General features: G+C 48.3%; 1 protein-coding gene across 1 annotated transcript in view; it reads right to left on the reverse strand.

Annotated features, from left to right (window-relative positions):
- Positions 1-1828: 1828 nt before the first annotated feature.
- LOC104694948 (phospholysine phosphohistidine inorganic pyrophosphate phosphatase) overlaps positions 1829-17572 on the reverse strand; it is a 72592-nt gene continuing 56848 nt past the window's right edge. The window contains exon 7 of the mRNA XM_010408466.4: positions 1829-2570. Coding sequence (XP_010406768.2) covers positions 2480-2570 — 91 coding nt within the window. The 3' untranslated portion in view covers positions 1829-2479. The remainder of the gene's footprint in view (positions 2571-17572) is intronic.

Genomic DNA, 17572 nt, shown 5'->3' on the forward strand with positions numbered 1-17572 from the left:
TCTAAACTCAAGCAAGGCCAGGGTCCACAGCAGGCCAAGGGCACATGGGGGTGCTAAGTAAGTTCTTGGGGAAACAGGGCAGTTCTCTCCCTGCAGCCTTTGTAACCCAAAAAGGAAAACGGCTGCACTTCCTCCAGCAAGCAAACAGTGTAAAAAGTTTCATGACAGATGGCAGGATGTTTATCTGCCTCAACTTAATCAGATTGAAGTGATAGGCTTAGTATAATAGCAAAAAAAAGGAAGAATTAGGGGATAAAAAAGAAATTCTCAGTGATCCATCACAGCCTGAACGTTTGACCAGGGTTTACAGCATCCTTCCATGTGTGTGGATGCTGACAGTACCATACACTTTGGCTGAACCACTACCCAGAGGACAGAAGATGCAAAAACAGACCAAAAAATTGCACTAAGGTCATTTTCCCAGATGTAGTTCATTTTATTAGAACTTAATTCCTGGCCCCCTTTCCCCTGCTGTCCCCAAGGGGTGCTGTGCAGCTCCAGGGCCAGCTGGTAGCTCTGAAAAACAAGTGTTCCAACACTCCAGAAACAGGGAGCATAATTTTGGTGTCCTTCAGTGAGCGGGGTTGTCTTCAGCTGTTGGGATTGCTGGAAACAGAGCTGGAATTATCCTTTACCTCCTGCTTGCAGAGAGCAGTGGCTGAATGCAGTGGCCAGCACACACTGCCTGAGCTTATGGATATATAAATATCTGTAACACGAACATAATTACACGATTTCCATGATGCCTTGGGAGATCTGAAACAAGTTAAAGCCCAAAAAGTCTTGCCCAAAGCCCAAGAGGGTGCAGAGCTGCTGATACATTGATTAAAAGAGGACTGTTGCCTCTAAAAGGTGACCCTTGCAAACACTACCATGTGTCAGTGAGGGTGGGCAGAGGACTTGATGGAGCAACTCTTAATCTTTAATTTTTTGCCCCATTTTGAGCCCCTTCCATGCTCTTGCCAGGTGCAGCATGGCCAGATGTTACCACACACACTGCAACAGCTGCACTGCAAAACTGACAGGGAGAGAAACTAAAATCCCCAGGGAAGGGCTGCGATGCCAGGAGGCAGGGAGCAGCTCCTTTTAGAAATCCTAATTCTGATTAGGGAAGAAAAGGCAAATCTCATTCCTGTCCTAGCACTGGATGTGCTGAGCGCTGCTGGCAGCAGGAGGGGGCTGAGCTGGAGCTGAGCTGGTGCAGCAGATTCTCAGCAGGAATGCGGGGCAGGATCAGTCCCAGGAGGTGCTGAGTGAGTACAGAATCCTGGAATCCCAGAATGGTTTGGGCTGGAAGGGACCTTAAAGCTCATCCTGTTCCATCCCTGCCATGGGCAGAGACACCTCCCACTGCCCCAGGCTGCTCCAAGCCCAGTCCAGTCTGGCCTTGGACACTTCCAGGGATCCAGGGGCAGCCACAGCTTCTCTGGGCACCCTGTGCCAGGGCCTCAGCACCCTCACAGGGAACAATTTCTTCCCAATATCCCAGCTAAACCTACCCCTCTGAAGCCATTCCCCCTTGTTCTATCACTACATGCCCTTGTGAAAAGTCAATTTTCAGCTGGAGCTGTGTCTGACTCAGCTCTGACAGCTCCCTGGCACAGGGGAGCCCCTGACTGCACATCCAGGATTTTAATGGGGAGAGATACAGGAAACCCACATCCCCTCCCACACAGCCATGGCTGCTCACAAGATCCCCCTCCACAGAGGGAAGGCAAAGCCCATTGGTCCCATGGCCTTTTCCAGCTTTTCCAGGTAGGGAAAAGCATTTCAGGCCCTGTAAACATCCCTGCCAGTGCTGATCCCACTGAACACAACGACAAACAGGCCAGATCCAAAGGACAGGGTTTATTCCTGACAGGATGGTGCATTTAGTCCCTAATGTGTTACTTGATTCCTGTGCCCTCACCCAGGCTTACAGACGGGCTAATCCTGGCAGAACCACGGTTACTGCCTTGCCAAGGCATGTGGGGCTGTTCCCCTCCCCAGGGTTTCTGTGCCACCCAAGGCACACACAGGACCCCGGGCCTTGGTGGCCTGCATCGCCCCCAAGGACATCCCCCATCCCATCTCAGGCACTCCAAAAGGTTCAGGACATGTGGGTTAAGCAGGTAAATCCATCCATGAGGGGGTGCCTGTGTTCCCCCATTTCCCACCTCCAGGCTGGGTCCCCAGTGTGAGCAAAGATAAAAAGGGGGAACAGCTCCCCAGCATCACCCCAAGGAGGCTGAGGCCCCTCACAGGCACCAAGGGGCCTCAGGACATTCAAGACCGGCCAGAGGACAGCAGGTTTGGTGCTCCCTTGGATGAGGTCAGTAGGTCATTTTAGAACCACTACATGAAATGTTTCAGCAGGCGGCTGCCCACCACCCTGGGCAAGGCTGCGCTGGGCTCACTACGGTGAGGTGGAGCTGGGAGAGGATGAAGTGGTTCCACGGAGGGGCTGCCCGTGAGGGCTCATCCCTGCTCCTGCTGGGATTTACAGCTGCTGGAGGATGATGTCCACAGCCTCAGCCAGGTTGTTCACGTAGGCATCAGGCTTCACCTCGGGGTGGTTTTCATCGGAAGGCCTGGAAGGAGACAGAGGGACACGGCTGAGCAGGGGCAGGATCCCAAACAGGCCCCAGGTCCCTGGCCATCCTGCTGCCCACAGAGCCCAGGCAGCGCCCATGGGGCACCCCTGAGGTTCACATTCCTCCCTCTTCTGTTTATTTTCCCCTTTCTCTCTCCTACACTCAGGTCTTTCCCACATGCCCAGGTAGATCCTATGCCCTTTGTGCAAATGAGCTGGGCTAAACTTTGCAAAGCCTCAACTGGAAGAGAACCCCCAATTAGTTAATTAACTAATCCAAGTCAATGCACTGCACTTCTTCATCCAGACAGGGATCGCTGTAAGGACACCTCAGTGCAAGCCTGGGACCCTACAAAATTACAAATAATTATTCTCCCATGGTTTTTGTCAAGAAATAGGTAAAGAAAAGAACAATTCCCTTCCCTCGAGACACAGAAGGTCTTCACATCCTTCCAGTGAAAAGGAAGGTTCTGTCAGGGTTTAATTTTGCAGGACCACCATCTCTTGAAGACTCACCAGTGGTGGCTGGAAACACCACCAGGAGAAGGCTCAGTCTCACCCTCCACCAAGTCACCACCCCAAAGCAGAGTGCCTTGAAGCCATTTTTTTGCCAATACTTAATTAGCGGCACTGAGCTAACGAGGTGCAGCTGCACAATCCCATTTTGCTGATTCAGCAGCAGTGCTGGTGGGGAGGGGGGTAGATGTGGGAAGCAGAAGTTTTCCAAACCTCATGGTCCTGTTATGGCTCTTGGGCTGAGAAAGCCAACAGCTGCTGAAGGGAAAACATATGTACTTTATATGCTTAATGACCTTCCTTTGGGAGAGAGATGGGAGCCCAGTGTCCACCTCCCACCTCTCCTGCTCCCTGGGAAAGGCAAACCTTTATTTAGCACAGCCTCTCCGTGGGGAAGATGCATTTCCCATTGGATGCAGGGGAGGCAGAGAGATTATTATTATTATTAATTATTATTATTAATGATGTGCAGAATTTGGTGAGCACTTGTCTGTACAAGCACCAGATCATTTCTTCAGTCCCAGCACTGAAGCTCCCCAGGGCTGTTTCCTTCCTGCTCTTGTCTCAGCCGTGCTCCTCACGTCCAAGCACATGAGCTCCTCACAAAGGCATGGCCTCTTCTGGAAGCCCACACTGTGTGCTTGAGGCTTTACTTGCTGCAAAGTTGCACTATGAACTAGGAAAAATAAAATATTTTTATATTTTCAGCTGATGTTCATCTTTCCTTGTGTCACCTGCAAAGCCATGCCCAGCACCAGGCTCCATGAAACAGACTCTGCATCTTACTTAAAAGGTGGATGGGTCTTTCTTTAAACAGCCAAATGCTATCTTGTTACAGGCTAGGGATCAGTGAGAATAACAATTATGATTTTCTGGGGCTTTTCTCAACTGAAAAAGAGTTTGCTGATGGAGAAAAACCTTCAAACATAAAGCAAGTAAAAATCCAGCATGTATCCATCCCTTCAGTGGTGATTATTGCTCACTCCTGATTTAACCAAGTGGCTTTGATGAACACAAAAAAAACTTTGGGCATACAGTAAAACATCAATTTCTTGTCACTAATCCTTCATTTGAGTGGAGAAATAAATAAAGCAAGGAACAAACCTTCTCTTTGCATTTTACACCCTGAAAAATGTTCCTTTCCTAGATTACACACTATGAGAAAATTTTAAGGGCTGCTTGAAACGAACGCTTCTACAAGAAATTTTCAATTACACAGCACTCTTTGATCTATTAAAAGGATTTTGTGATTAATATCTGTGCTGACGACACAGAAATCCATCTGTAACTCAGCTGCTAAATGCCAGTCATCAAGGAAAAGCCCTGTATACACTTAATGTGTCCTGTGAAAAGGGTTTGTGTGTATGTATATACATATATACATGAAATAAGGTATTTTTACCCATTTGCCTGAATACCCTGGGATCACAACACACTCCTGGCTCCACTGAAGTTAATATTAAAACACAATAAATAAAGTTGTCTGAACTCTGTAGGAAAGCAGACAGCTGGAATAAACACACTTCCCTCCTCTCCTGCCTTTTCCTAGGGCTGTGTGTGGAGCTTTTGTCCCTGTCAGTGCCACCCCAATTCCTGTTTCATGTGGCCCCTTCCTTTGTCTCACAGGCATTTTGTGGCTCACAAAAACAGCCGAGGGATGGGTTTGTTCCCCCTTCTGGCTCAGAGCTGCTCTTGAAGCATCTGACGAAAGGGAACTGCAAGCAATAATCCCCAAACTCTAATGCCAAGAAACAAAGCTCCAAGTGCAGCAAAACAGCTCAGGAGTCCAAATCTGGGTGCCAGAAGTGAGGCAAAGAGAGAGCTGTACCATAAAACCTCCGAGCAAACCCAAGATGCTGGAGGATGAGCCCTTATTCTGTTGTCCAGAGGGAGCAGAGACTATGGCTCTACATCAGTCTCCTCTCTGGGGAATTTGGGCTTTTTCCCAGGAAAAGCCCCAGCCACTGAGAGTCTTAAGATGCCCTGAGGTGGAGCAGTGCTCTGGAGCTTGGCCCTGATGTTCTGGGCATTGCTTTGGTACGTCAGAGCCTCCCTGGACAAGGTCATTGGGTGCAGGTGGAAGCTTGAGCCAAGAGCAGATCTTGGTCTCACGGGCCCAGCTTGGCTTCTCTCTCAGTGACAACAACCCTATGGCAACTGCAGGTCACAGAACTGACAGTGGAGGTTACTTTTTAATACTTTCTTCTTTCATATTCCAGAAAGAATAAAAAAAAAAACCAACAAAAAACACAACCATCTAAAAATATCTTTAATTTGCTAGGTCAGTTGAAGAAGTTAGCATTGAGCTAACTTTAGGATAGGCTCCTTCCGATTTTTTTTCTCACATGGGACTCTGGCTGCAGAGAAGAGCATAAATCAAAATGACAGAAAATTATATACTGCAGCTGAACATTGAGCTGTCAGCACTGCTGGCCAGTGCACAAACTCGCCTGTGAAAAATCAGCTACAGCCCTGGGAAACACTCTCTTCCATAGAGCAGGACTCCTTGGAGTGGCTGAGCACCACAGCCTGGATTTGCACACAATTTTCCAGCCCAAATTGGCCGTGGCACGGTGAAATGTGGCACTTCACTTCTGCACTGCCTTTGGTGGCCACCTCGCTGGCATACAAAGGGGTCAGGGAAAGGAGTGGCTTAGCACAGGATCCCTGTGAAATCCAGGGTGGTCCTTCCTGGTCCCTAAGGGAAGGGACACAGGGTAATGTCAGGATTAGGGAGAACATGTTCTTCAAAAGAAAAGCCACCCAACAGGACCGGTGCATCACAGCACATTAACAATATGAACTATTTTTAACATGATGCAACTCAGTGGTCCTGAGGCTCCAGTTACTCGTGTCCATCAAATCCTCCTCAGGAGATGACAAAACATCCTCCTCTCCCAGGGGCCATTTATCACTGTGAGGGCTGCAGCAGCTGAGCAGCTCTGTGGCCCCTTGTGCTCTGAGCCAGACCCTCAGCCCATACTGAATGTTAGTTCAGATCAATGCTGCACTTGGAGGCATCAGGAAGCAGCAGGGTGCTGCAGGAAACTGGCTCTGCAATTTTAACTCGTCACTTGGGAGGAGAAGCTCCAGCTATCAGGGAAACTCCAGTATCAGAACGATTGACTTTTAAAAAGTGATGGCTTCCTCCTGATGAAGCATAAAACCAAATTGTAAGCAGCTGATTTGAAAAATCTGCTTCTGCAAGAGTAAGAAGGTTCCCTTACTGTGGGTCAGATTTCCACTTGGATAAGTCTGTCCTGACAGGCTGGATTCCCTGGCTAGACTCAGCTGTCAGGAATTGATAGCTTGAGTTGCTCCAACTTCTGTGCAATTTTCTGGGATGGTTCAGCCAGATGCAGCTGAACATCTCTGAGGGATGAAGGGATCTGTGCTGGCTTGCCTGGTCCTTTCAGGAACTACTGGGAGTCTTTGAAGCAAATACAGGGAAGATGATACGCAGAAAGATGGCCCTAAATCCACAGACTTTGAGTTAATTCTTGTTTCCCACACCAGTTGGGATTCCAGGTGTGGTCTGTGGGTGGAAGAGAGGATTTGGATGGTGCTGTCAGCCAGTTCCAATGGCACTTTTGTGGGGAATCACTGCTGGAAAGGGGATTGGACCTGCAGAGTGTGGAATGTGGCTGGGTCCTACGAGCTGGGAGCCAACCATCCCACCAGGATGTCTGACCTCCAGGCCTGCCCCTCATGCTGTCCTAGGAAACTTCACATACTGGTTGGAATGGCCTTCTCAGAGCCTCACTTGTGCTCTTCTCCAACAAAACATGGGGAACAAAAAGGGAACAGCTGGATTACTGCATGGGCAAAATATTTAACTGCTGAAAGCCCAGGTGGAGGTAGCTGACATGGACAGTCATGGCCACAGGGACGGGAACAGGGTCGGGATCCAGCTCAATCTGAGACCTGCTGAAACTTGACTTGGGAGAGTGAGAGCAGATGGGGATTGATCAACACCTGATCGGTACCACAGGTTAAAATTAGCTCTTACACAGCCCTCTAGAAATTGGGGTGGGTAGGGAAAACACCAAGCAGGGCCTAAGCAAGGTGCCAAAGTGTATCTGAAAAACACAAATGATACCACATTCCAGTGCCACGGAGCTGCAGTCATTTGGCAAACCTGATCCCAACGCTGCTGTCCCACTGAGCTCCCCAGCAGCACCACCTTCTGTCACACAGCAAACCCCACCCCACAGCTCACCCTCTGTTTGACCAAGGCATCTCTGTGTCACCATTCAGGCTTCCCACTAACTCCCTGATTAAACAGCACCAACTCCTGCTCCATAAAATGAGATAAAAAAGCCTGAGACCATTTCTCCTGACAGCATATTCTTCAGGGGCTCTTACCACGGCTGTAAAACATGCGAGACTGGGTTTAACAAGGTTTTCTTTATGAGGAAGGCAAACAGACACTGTAACCTTTGCTGGTTGATTTGGACAGATGCAATAATTAGACTTGGTGCCACGAGTGAAAGTCTTTTTTTTTTTTTTGGGTGAAACATGCAATTTAATCGGTTTGGCACTGAAACCCCAGATAAATCACAGTGACAGGTCACTGATGGACAGCTGAGGGATGGTTGCAAAGCACATTTCCTGAACATACAGTGAGAGACAAACCTGCACCAAAGTCAGTAACAGCATCTATGGCTGGAGCAGCTCTCAGAACTCCAGGGAACCCCATACCTGGACGCCTCTCATGTCACAGACAGCTCTCCCTGCAGTAGGAAGAGAGGCTTTTGTGGTTAAAAAACTGGATTTTGGAGAGCTCCAAGCAAAGCAAACCAGTGTCAGAGCAAACCAGCATCCTCCACTGCTCTTCTCTTGCCTCCCAGAACTTCACATGCCACTAATTGTGTTTAATTGTGACTCATTTAAATTCAAGCATCCACAAAGGGGTAGAAATTACAGCCAAATTGTTTGCTAACACCTGAAGGAAGTCTTGGGCTTGTGACTTAATTGTTCCCATTTATGTTAAACTGCTGCAGTTGTAACTGAGCAGAATAAAGCAGCTTAAGTACAACACTTCTTCAGGCAATGTATCTCAACATGTAGAAAATATTGAGGGCATAGGGAGTTATCTTTCTTCATAGTTTACCTAAAAATAAAATAAAATGAAATTGCTAAATGCTAGAAATCACAGAATCACAGAATGGTTTGTCTTAGAAAGGACCTTAAAGATCATCTCGTTCCATGGGCAGGGACACCTTCCACTAGCCCGGAGTGCTCCAAGCCCCATCCAACCTGGCCTTGGACACTTCCAGGGATCCAGGGGCAGCCACAGGTGCTCTGGGCACCCTGTGCCAGGGCCCCACCACCCTCACAGGGGAGAATTCCTTCCCAGTATCATATCCAACCCTGCTCTCTGGCTGTGGGAAGCCATTCCCTCTTGTCCTGTCACTCCATGCCCCTGTCCAAATTCCCTCTCCAGCTCTCCTGCAGCCCCTTTAGGCACTGGAAGGTTGCCATTCCCCAGATCCATTTTTTTTTTGCGTTTTTTTGCATTTCAAGATGTTTCTTGGGGTAAACACTTGTACTTTCCAAACATACACGTGCTGAAAATTTAGTTGGAAGTGTTGTTTAATTGCAATTAGTTTGTTTCTAATCAGTTGGCTGCATGGAGATGCTCTAACCAAAGATCTCAGATACACAATTCCAGAAATGACTGCATAGAAGAGGCTGCTGAGAGCTCTGGAAGGGCTAGAAGAGGTGCATGAGGAGCACTTGGTGTCCCTGATGCACTCTGCTCTACCACGTTTTCCACCAGGTTTTTTTTGAACTGCCAAAATCTGGTGCAGGACATCACTTTGGGAAGCAAGGAATAGGTTGGAAATGGGGATTGTAACTGCAGATATGAAGAGGTTTAGGGAGAGCAAGTGGGACTTTGTCAAAACACAGAAGTTAAAGGAGCAGAGGTGAGAGAACAGATCAGGAGCCGGAGGCTGGCAGGAGCAAAATTCTGTGGGTATCACATACAAAGCTTGGGAGAGAGTCAGCACAAGCATTTCCCATACCACTCTCCACAGGCATGACATTTACTCGTGGTGATTGCAAATTAACCCTTGAACAACCCCAGCTCCTGGCATTTCTGCAGGATGCAGTGCACCCTCCAGTCTCTGAACACACAGTGCTGAGGAAGCCGATGACGGCAGCTTTTTCCTCCGCCCATCCCTATTTGTTTTCTCTCTCAGGAAACCCAGCACATGTGAACATGCCAGATTAAGAGCTCGGGAGATTAAAAGTCCTGAAAGTCTGTGGAGAGGACATATAGAGATCCATACAGTAAGAAACAGGCACGAAGGAAGGCAGGATGGTGATGGGGAGACGTGATGTGAACTGCTGCTGCCGGGACAGAGGGTACTCCTGGCTAAATGCTCTCATGTCATTACACCAGAGCATGAGACTTTATTAGTACTGACTTCTTTCCCCTACCTCCAAAATCCTTCATGGAAAAATGCACTTGAAAGTCAAGCTGGTTTGAACAAATATTTAAACAAGCAGAGCACTGGTGTTCTGGCATCTGGGCAGCAATTTTCCTGTCAAAACTGCAGAGCTCTCTCATCTTGCACAGCCAGAGCAGTTCAGCAGGGGCCAGGCATTAAAAGTGTGCATACCAGCGTTATGGTGGAGGAGAGGGAGCAGCACACGTGCCTGATCTGGCTTTGGACTGGTTCCCAGCCTGCTTGTCCCAAAACAGCTGCACACGTGTCCTGGGAACAGCTGGTACAGCAGGGAGAGCTGGAACCTGGTGGGTACAGGATGGAGGGACACCCAACCAGCCCCTTCTGCCTCAAGGGGCTCTGGTCCCTTCTTCTCTGCCCACAATCCAGGTACCTTGTGGGATCTGAGCTGCTGTGGTCCCACCCAACCCTGAATCCAAAGGTGAAGCCACCGTGGCTCAAAAGCCTGGCTCCATGCTGGGTGATAGATACTGGATTTGATTCCTGAGAAGACAGAGGTGGAAAGGAGTTACTGCATCAGGGACTGCCATCCTCAGCCCCATGGAAACCATTTCAATCCATCTTATGCAGTGAGGGAGTGCATTGGTAATATTTGTTCAACCTACTCTGTCAGGCCAACCAGAACAGCCAGAGGTGCACATTCACCCTCAGTCATCTGGGGTTTCCCATCAGGCTGGCCCAGACCCATTTCAGCCAAAGCTGTCTATCCAAAACCAAGATGCTGTGCCCAGGCTGGTCACCTGAACCTCTTCAGGAGCCTCTTGCTCAGGACAGACAGGTCCCTCTGTGGGGAAAGGGAAAATTATACACAGAACCATAGAATTGTTTAGGTTGAAAAGGTCTCTGAGATCATTGAGTCCAACTGTTCCCCCAGCACTGCCAAGGCCACCACTGACCCACATCCCCAAGTGCCACATCCACAGGTCCCTTAAATCCCTCTGGGGATGGGGATTCCACCACTGCCCTGGACTGCCCTTTCCATGAAGAAATTGCTCCTGATGTCCAACCTGACCCTCTCCTGTCCCAGCCTGAGGCCATTCCCTCTCCTCCTGTCCCTGTTCCCTGGGAGCAGAGCCCGACCCCCCCGGCTGCCCCCTCCTGTCAGGGACTTGTGCAGAGCCACAAGGTCCCCCCTGAGCTCCTTTTCTCCAGGCTGAGCCCCTTTCCCAGCTCCCTCAGCTGCTTCTCATCGGACTCGTGCTCCAGACCCTTCATCAGCTTTTTTCCCCCCTTCTCATTCATCCCATGTTCATCCCAGTTTCTTAGATAACAAGTCTGGATAGGAAATAACCCCTGGAAGAGATGATTCTTTTCCCTACTGACTCTATTTAAACCAGATGACAAGCTCATATCCCAGAGCCAGCTCTCAGACAGCCAGAGTTAGGTGTAAAGAATCTGTCTAACTTTTAATAAAGTTTAGATAAAGTTTAGTGAGATAAATCCAACCCCTTGTGTTCCTGCAGGCTGTGAGCATATGGTGGAAATGAGCCATGGATGCCAGGCATGGTGGTGTAAGCACAAGGACCCCCAGGCTGGGCTGGGGTGCACTGGGGGACCAGAAGCTCTGACTGTACATGTGGATGCACCAAGTGCTGCAGTGCAAGCACAGCACAGCTGTTTCCAATAAAAGCAAAGCCTCCCTCTCCCCCTCAAAAGTTAAAGGCACATTTGCTTGTTTTCTGAGAAAATCTGAGAATTGCCCCTGCTCTGCCAAACGATCCAGTCTAACAGGGTGTTTGCAAGCACCCTGAGACTCAGCTCTGCCTGCTTGGATTAATTATTGATGACCTGCTCAGCTTTGCCAGATGACCTTACTCAATTCAGTAGAAAATAATTTTAAACGCCCCTGAGAAAGAATTTGGACATAAATATTTCCTTTGTGCACACACACAAACAGATGTGCATCTTAAATGGAGCTGATGCATTAGCTATTAATCAGACTTAATATTACACAGGAGTGAGAAAGATTAATTTCAAGGGTTGAATGTAAAGCTCAGTGGTGCTCAGACATCTTACTCTGTTAGATACTTTTAAAGACCTTAACCTAAGAGAATATTTCATTGCTTTCCTTTAATACATCACTTACAAAATCCCTATGAAAGGTGTAAAATGAACGCTGGCTTCTGCATTTGCAAAGCATCTCATGGAGATTTAAGTCACAGGACTCTGGCAGATGCAGATTCTAGCAAGAAAGGAGCTTTGCAGATTATAAAAGAAAGAAGTCTTAATTTAAGGTTTCAAATGCTGTTTGGAGAAGTTTGATTTTAAAAGTATTAGGCCAGATTGGCACTGATAATGCAACCCTCAAGACAAGACACTCCAAGTTACAGCTTTAAAAGACTGTTTCTCACCAAAGAAGAATTTGAGCTACCCTAAGGAGAATAATATTTGTCTCCAGATGCTGCTCACTAAATCAGCTTTAATTTTAAATGAGAATGAAACTATGAGCTATCTGTGCCACTCCCAGGAAACCCAAGCAGACAGACATGCAGCCAGTTCTCCTTCCAAAGGGCAGGAACAGCCAACTCAGACACGTGTTGGGAACCAGCACCACCCTGCTCCAAAACCTTTCTCATGTGGGAAGCCAAAAAAGCACCTACACTGGAAAATTCAGGCACAATTTATATTTTTGTCTGCACAGTTGTCCAGCCTGGACAAGGCAACGGCACGGAGTCTGTCTGACTTCTCTTTCCAGACCAGATTCCAGATAGGAATATTACATCCGACCTCACTCAAGGATGTCAGGAACCCACCTGCTTCTAAATGTGCTCATGCTGAACTGATATAATAAAAGGGAATCTATATTTGGGCTAAACCCCAGGAGTTCTGCCTCCATTGCACGATTTATGCCCTCTGGAAGGGTTCAGAGACACCTGAGCACGCATGGCCCACCCAAACAACTCAGCCCTGCTCCTCAGAAACTCCTGCCCTTTCTAAAGCAGAAACTTTGCTACAGTTATTCCAAATTGTGGCTCATTTGCTTAAGCCACTCTGTAAATGAGATCTTCGTAATCTTCTCTTTGGAAGTTTGCATGGCCTGAATGTCTGCCTGCTTTCCCTTCCATGACCACAGTGCCGAGGAAACGAGACTTCATTTGCTTGGGATATAGATTTACCAGTATCTGGAAGTGTTCAAGGCCAGGTTGGATGGGGCTTGGAGCAACTTGGGACAGTGGAAGGTGTCCCTGCCCATGGCAGGGGGTGAAACAAGATGGGCTTTGAGGTCCCTTCCAATCCAAACTATTCCATGATTCTCTGAAGTGATGGAGCTGATCAGCTTTGCTTTTTGCTTTGTTTCACAGATGAAAGGAAAACCCCAGATCTGCTGAGGTGTTGAGCAGGTAATGAAGGAACCTTGTGCCATATGCCTGCAGCCTCTAGGATACTGAATGGGGTCGCTGGGGAGTAAGATCCTAAATCCAGCAGAAAACAATGCAGTTCTGTATTGACCAGCAATAGCCAGCCCACACTGGATCCCTTTTATTTTTCAATAGGCAATGGGGACCTCAGGCCAGGCTGCCTCCCTGCAGAGGAAGGCAGGATGTCCTCTGCAGATTAGGCTCACAAAGGTGGGAAGCTGTTCAAAGGATGAGGACATGCTGCGTTTACGGGCTGCGCTTCGCCCAAGGATCCCAGGCTCCTTGGAAGCGCTGCAGGAAATGTGCAGCAGCGCTGCCCTGGAAACCAGAGTGCTGCAGGGAGGCAGCAGGGATGGCTGCAGCCTCTTCCTCCTCCTCCTGGCTCTCTTCCACCCAGGCAGGACACGGGAGGGAAGCCAGTGAACACATTTTTCAAGGTGTCAAACCACATCTAGGCTCGTGCTTAGGAATGGATTACGGAAAGCGCGCTGAAGTCACATTGTTGGTGTAGGGATTAGAGCCCCGCGTTCCTGGCGCTCAGCCTTCTGCTTGGACACGGGGAACAGGCTGAGGGTTGTACCTGCTTCCTTCCAGCTCTGAGCTCCAGCTCCTCAGATGCAGGCTGCTCGTGTGTCCTGCTTGCTGCGTGCTCAGTGCAGACTCAGAGCCCACCCCCGGCTGAAGCCTTCCAAGAGTTTGGTCAAATACCAATTCCCAGTCATGTCAACGGGGATTTTGCTCTATGCTGTCAAATAGATAATCCCAAATTTGCAACAACTGAGTGATGAATACTTGGGTTTGGGCAGTAAAGCATTTGGGATGCTTGGTTTCAGTTCAGGGAGTTGCACAGGTTCGGTCTGAATCCTGTGCTAACTTGCACACCCTCCAGCATCATTTTCTCTGTCGGTCCCTGGCTCTCACTTTCATAAATACAATGGTTAATAAATACTATGGCCACCTCCAAATAGCTTTTATAAATTAGTTTTTGTGGGACTGACTGAACATTTCCCATGGGAGTTTATTGCTGGCTGTTATCACACGTGCAAACCACAGCCTGGAACAACAAAATCATCCAGCAGGATGAATTTGTACCACACGTGGCACACTCAGAACAGCACCAGGCACCACTGCTGCTTTCAGACCCTGCCACATTCACCCTCGTAGGGCTGAGATGGTTTCTGAGTCAGCTCTTCATGAGCTCCAAGACCCAGAAGCCGAGGATCAGGCTCTGCAGGGTGCCCAAGTGGGCTGGGAATGAAAGGGGTGCCCAGGGGCTTCTCCACCTCCAGTGTAGTTGACAAGGCTTTCCCATTTCTTAGGATCTGACTGAACTTGGGACATTTCTTAACCATGAAATCAACAAGAAAGACTTACAGCTTTAGAACAGAGGAGGAAAAACCCCAAACAAACAAGAGCAGTGGCATGGTAACTGCTTCACCTTCTTGGTATCTGCAGTATTTGCTTTTATCTGAGCATTGTGGCAGAGACCAGTTTCCACCCTTTGCATCAGCATCAAGTGAGGACTGATCCTTTGTAGAATGAACAGCCCATAATGAACAGCCCATAATACTGGTTTTAGCTGTGCTTCTGTAACCCAACCTGGCTTAAATGAAGTTTATTTACATACCATGCTCGATACCTTTGAGAAAATCTACTACTTAAAATACTTCAAAGGTCTACTTTGTACTGGAGGTGGGACAGCCGAGGCTGTGGTCTGCAAATATTGCTCAATTCTAAAGGCATTTCAGGGTGGAGATATTTGTCTATGGAGTTAAAAACAACCCAACAATAACCCAATCCCTTTCCAGTTGCATTCAAGGCAGCACAGAGCAATCCGTGGAGGGCTGATCAATCCTCTGCTGTTTTTTCTCAGTCCAAAACGAAGCAGTGGCTTGGGGGGTGTGTGTGTGCTATGTAAGTATAATATATATAAAGAATTTTTTTGAAACAAACCACCCAAGTCCTTGCGTGGCAAGGGCTTTACTGGATCATAAAGAGGGAGACTTCATCAAGTAAAACATTAAAGGAAATGTGCTAACTTACAGCACTATACATTAATGCTCAGCAATGTAAAGAGTTTAATTGCCTGTTGCCTTCCCACCATAAATTACTACCTGCAGCTAATGGAGAACCTTCCTCCAGACCTGTTTATGCACCTCACTCACATTTCATACTTTCACATGGATGGAAAAAACAGCAAGGCAGCCTGGAGTTGTCTGAAGTCCCTGCAAATGGGCATGTCCTGAGAAAGTAATGAACATTTAAGAATACCACATGTGTTTGGTATAAGTTGCTTGAGCAGCTCATCATATATACAGTACCCTGCAGGTTTTATGATTGCTTATATCTGAATTTAATAATTAGCCAGTCAATGTTAAACCATGCTGCCGTTCACACACAGCTGTTTCCTCCCCAGGAAAGGGCACTTCCTTCTTTCGGGGGAAGAAGAATCATAGAACCATGGAATGGTTTGGGTTGGAAGGGACCTTAAAGACCACCTAGTTTCATCCTAGAGAAAGGGGCAGGTGGCTTGAAGGAGGAAGAAAAATTACCCATCAGAGGGATGCAGAAAAGCAAGGTGACATTTGGACCTGGGTTTCACTACTCTGCATCTGGGAGATGCTAGTTAGATACAAACCCGGAACAACAAGCCACAGTCCCAACCACCTTCCCAAAGGATTAATTAAGGAATCCTCCTCCCAGCCCCCATTCAAAAAAATCTGGCTGGAAACTAAGTAACAGCAACTGTTTACCCCATTAGAGCGCTGCAGTGAGAAAGGACAGCCTCCTACATCTTCCCACAACTTTGGGTAAGATAAACATCTTTGTTGTAAAGCAAGAGCCTCTCCAGTTTTATTGATGGAGACAGAAAGTGCCAGAGAATGGGAGCTGCTGAATCCAGCCTCTGATTAGCAATGAAGAACTTGGAGAGGGGCAAGGCTCTGGGCACAAGGTCCTCCCCACTGACTCAGAGAAAACCTTCTCACATAAATTAGCCATCCCTGTGATTTTAGTGCTTGGCTATGCCTGTGACAAAGGAGCCTCATGGGGCTCTGTGCAGCCATCAGATTCAGCCCTTCCAGCCCGAAAATCTGGGGGAAGGTCCAGAGGGCTGCAGATAGACCTGTGCCCCACCTCACCACATGGGGACAAGCCCCAGGGTCACCCACACAGCCCCAGTGGTGCAGGGAGCCTCCAGGATGCTGCATTGGGCATGATCCCTTTGGCTTGAACTCCAACCAATACCTAGAACAGGATGGCAGACAGGCAGGCTCTGTGCATGGAGCTCCCCAGCTTTCTGCTCCAGGCCCTGGGCAACCTGGGCTAGTGAAAGGTGTCCCTGCCCACGGCAGGGAATGAGATGAGCTTTAAGGTCCCTTGCAGGCCAAACCAATCCATGATTCCTCGTGCACCATGGGCGGGGGTCCAGCCTCATGGAAGCCTGGGGAGCAGCACCCACCTCCACAGCAATGCTGTGATTTACTCTGGCAGATGGAGGAGAGATCAGATCAGGCATTTTCTCTACAAAAGGCGTTGCATAAGCCCAAAGGCTGCTCATGGCAGCAGCCCATGTCCCTAATCGAAATCCGTGATGAGGCTCCATGCTCGGGCTGAGCCGATGGATCCTCCCAACACGATGTGCCCAGAGAGGTTTGCAGAACTCATCTGACACTGCTGAGGGCTTTGCTTCCCCCCACACCTCGTTCCCCCATGAAAAGCTACAACTGAAAAGTCCTGCTCCTTGGAGGGAGTGCTGGTGTTTATCAGACGGTAACAATGAGTACATCATGAAATCATTTAATCGTTCTCATTAAATGCCTTGCTGGAGAGCAGCCCTGATTTATGGACACTACGCCGTGGGTATAAATAAAGCTGCACTTTGCTTCTAACACATCTGGTCAAGAAAATTAATGTTTTGTTTTCCATAACCTTTGTACTCTCCCCTTCCTCTGCTACTATGGCAAAGCTCAAGGCGTGTAACTTGATCGCTCTGGGGAAGAGGAGACACATCCAAGGGCTCGCAGGGGCTCAGCCCAGCCACAAGAGGCAGCTTCCCAAGGGCAGCCCTGCACTCCAGCCCTCCCGGAGCCACCACCCTTACACGTGGATGTACCTCCCTATTTCAAAACAAAACCCCGAGCAGCCTTGCCTCTCGTGCTGGAAGTGTTGCTGGAATGGCCTATCTTGGTAAGTTCAGGTCCAAGAAGTACTGATATATTTAGCGCCGCTGCATAACTTTCCATCCTTGGAAGCCCAGTACTCCTTTTTCTTTTGTGGTCAGGGAATAGGACAAAAGCCACTCAAACCAGATGTACATCCGTCTCCAGAGGAGAGGAAATGTGAGGCCGCTGTGACACAGGACAGTGGCCAGAGACCTTTTTTAATGCTTATATTAACCACGCCCCTAATCCTTAGCAAACACTTCATCAGTTGCACAGTGGGTTTTTTTTCAAAAGACCTTTTAGTCCCAGCACAAGGTGTTCACTGAGCACAGGGAAAAATGCACTTCCAGGCCAGGCAGATGTTGAGGAGGCTTAGGAGAGAGTAATTTTAAACAAGGACGGGGAGCAGGGCTTTGCAATCATATGGTTTGCATCTGGAATTTACAGGCATGATAATTTTATAACCTTCTCCTTGCAGTTTTGAAG

The sequence above is a fragment of the Corvus cornix genome, chromosome 6 (assembly GCF_000738735.6).
Source record: "Corvus cornix cornix isolate S_Up_H32 chromosome 6, ASM73873v5, whole genome shotgun sequence".
In the NCBI taxonomy this organism is placed as follows: Eukaryota; Metazoa; Chordata; class Aves; order Passeriformes; family Corvidae; genus Corvus; species Corvus cornix.